Consider the following 2,418-nt stretch of genomic DNA (forward strand, 5'->3'; position numbering starts at 1 on the left):
AATTTCGATATGAGATTTTGTTACTACTTCCCTAATTTATGAGTGCTGGTGTTGGCAACCATTTGGGAGTGTGGGGAATGCTGTTTATTTTTTATGTATTTTTTTAAACTACATTAAAACACCAGTCATCCCCATCAAAATAATGATGATAACTGATGTATCAACAGCATGATTATAAGCTTAATAGCAACAGCAAGCATTGGAGTACAGAAGGTATTGTATAATTATAATATCAATGGATTTTGCATTACATTGCTGCACACTTTTATTAGTGCACTGTCGTATAATAATAATAATAATACCAAGCAAATAATTAATTGAAAATACCACACAAAGCAAATGAATAACAAAAGGTGCATTTAATGGAAAACTATGATAGAATTTCATTGGCAGACAGTGATTTGTAAATGAAAGATAAACATAAATAAAAAACATAATACATAACACATAGCAATGCTGCTGTTTTCTCATCTTATAATAAACAATCTGAAAATACTGATTATAGGTATGAAAATATATTAAGAAAGTGGTTTGTATTTATAATACTCTACACACTGACAATCATATTATCCTCTTATATATGTTGAGTATAAAGAGCAGTAGTTATTGTCAGTTGTTAGCAGCTATTTCATATCCTAGTAGTAGATAGCACATTATGTTGATTTCGGGAAAGACCAGTTGTCCCTCACTTTTTAGCATAGTACTACAAGTCTTTTTGTTCTGTGTCCTTGTTCTGTGTCTGTAGGATATCGACATTAATGTTCACGTCATTTCATAGAAATACATTGCATTGTTTGAAAATATGTTGTCATCCTAACAAACAATTTAAACCTCTTAATAAATAAACACATTCATACACTTTTCATCTATGACATTTCCTCTTTGCTTTAGTGCAGCATCTGACACTGTGCTAGGCTTCTTCAAAGTGCATAAATTGCCCACAGTTCTAGTTACAAGAGTCATACTCTCCGTGATGTTTTAAGTCTTACGCTCTGCTTGGGAAAGTTCAGGGCTTCTTCTTTTGACCTTTTCACGAATTCAGTCACTTTATTGAAGCCTTCAGCCAAGCCCTGGCCTGAGATGGCACAACACGGCTGCACGTACCAGTCCCGGTCAGAGCAATGCTTCTTCATATTAAATTTCCGAGTGAGCTCATCTGCATTCAGGGCTCCGGGCAGGTCTTGCTTGTTCGCTAGTACAACCACTGGCACATTCTTTATCAGCTCATTCTGCAAGATGAACTGGAACTCTTTCTTTGCCTCCTCCAGAGTTTGCTTGTTGGTGCTGTCTACCACATACACTAGTCCATCTGTGTTTTCAAAGTAGTAACACCAGAATGATCTCAACTTCTGCTGTCCTCCAATGTCCCATATAGTTAATTGCAGGTGCTTCTCTGTTTGAATCATCTCTACATTAAATCCTACTGTTGGGATTGTTGAAAAAGGCTCCTTAAATTTGAACTTATACAGTACAGTCGATTTCCCTGCTGCATCCAAGCCGAGTAGGAGGATTCTGGCTTGTTTGACCTTGGAATGTGTAGAGCCTGATAGACCCATGTCTTGTTTTCTATTGTCACAGGAGAAATGGGTGAGAATAAGTTTTGCATGATGATTTGTAGCAACGTGAGCTGTGTACTTATAGGCGGTCTTATCAGTAAGGAGAAAGGTGTATTGTTTATGAAGGTTTAATGTCCACTGCTTGTCACAAAGGTGGAACTGTCACGAGCAATAAAGCATAATCGATAAAGGAAACCAAAGTTCAAAATATGTGTGACTGCAATGAAGTGTGAAAACAGCACTTTCTAATATAATAAAACTAGTAAGTTTACTTTAAAATAACTAGGTTAAAACAACATGCTTCTGGCTGCTGGAGCGCCCAGTATGGCAGATCAGTACAAGTAACCCTGGGAAGGAGAGGTTTGGCAGATCTTCTTCCTCCGATTTTCTGTTAATCTTCCTGGTGACATTTATGTTTTATCTTTGCTTCAGCTCCAAATCATAATCCCAGAATGACATATTTCCTAGCCCTTGGGAAGGTTGTAAATTCAAAGAGTTCCCATCCCGGCAAATGCCAGAGGATTATACAGTAATTTAAATAATGAACACTTATTGTATACAAGACATAAAAATCACCAATACATCCTCAGCCATACATATATGCAGCCGTAGATAGTGATAAATACATGCATATGAAGGAGGATTTTATTTTATCTATAAATATAAAGTTTGCATATTCTGATAAGATTAGATTTGAAAATTAGATAGTATTCACTGTCTCCTGACAAAAAAAGTACATTTTATTTACATTTAGGGGTATATTTACTAAACTGCAGGTCTGAAACAGTGGAGATGTTGCCTATGGCAACCAATCAGATTAGATTCTAGTTATCATTTATTTAGTACCTTCTATAAAATGACA

The 2,418-nt window shown here is 35.9% G+C and overlaps 1 protein-coding gene across 1 annotated transcript; it reads right to left on the minus strand.

Annotated features, from left to right (window-relative positions):
* Positions 1-959: 959 nt before the first annotated feature.
* Positions 960-1,556, minus strand: ARL14 (ARF like GTPase 14). Its single transcript, XM_075200563.1, has one exon. The coding sequence runs from the start codon at positions 1,554-1,556 to the stop codon at positions 960-962; it is 597 nt and encodes a 198-aa protein (XP_075056664.1).
* Positions 1,557-2,418: the final 862 nt, after the last annotated feature.

This window comes from Mixophyes fleayi, chromosome 3 (genome assembly GCF_038048845.1).
Source record: "Mixophyes fleayi isolate aMixFle1 chromosome 3, aMixFle1.hap1, whole genome shotgun sequence".
Taxonomy (NCBI): domain Eukaryota; kingdom Metazoa; phylum Chordata; class Amphibia; order Anura; family Limnodynastidae; genus Mixophyes; species Mixophyes fleayi.

Excerpts from the sequence above, each read along its gene's own strand:
- ARL14 (XM_075200563.1), bottom strand. The coding sequence starts at position 1,556 with ATGGGTCTATCAGGCTCTACACATTCCAAGGTCAAACAAGCCAGAATC.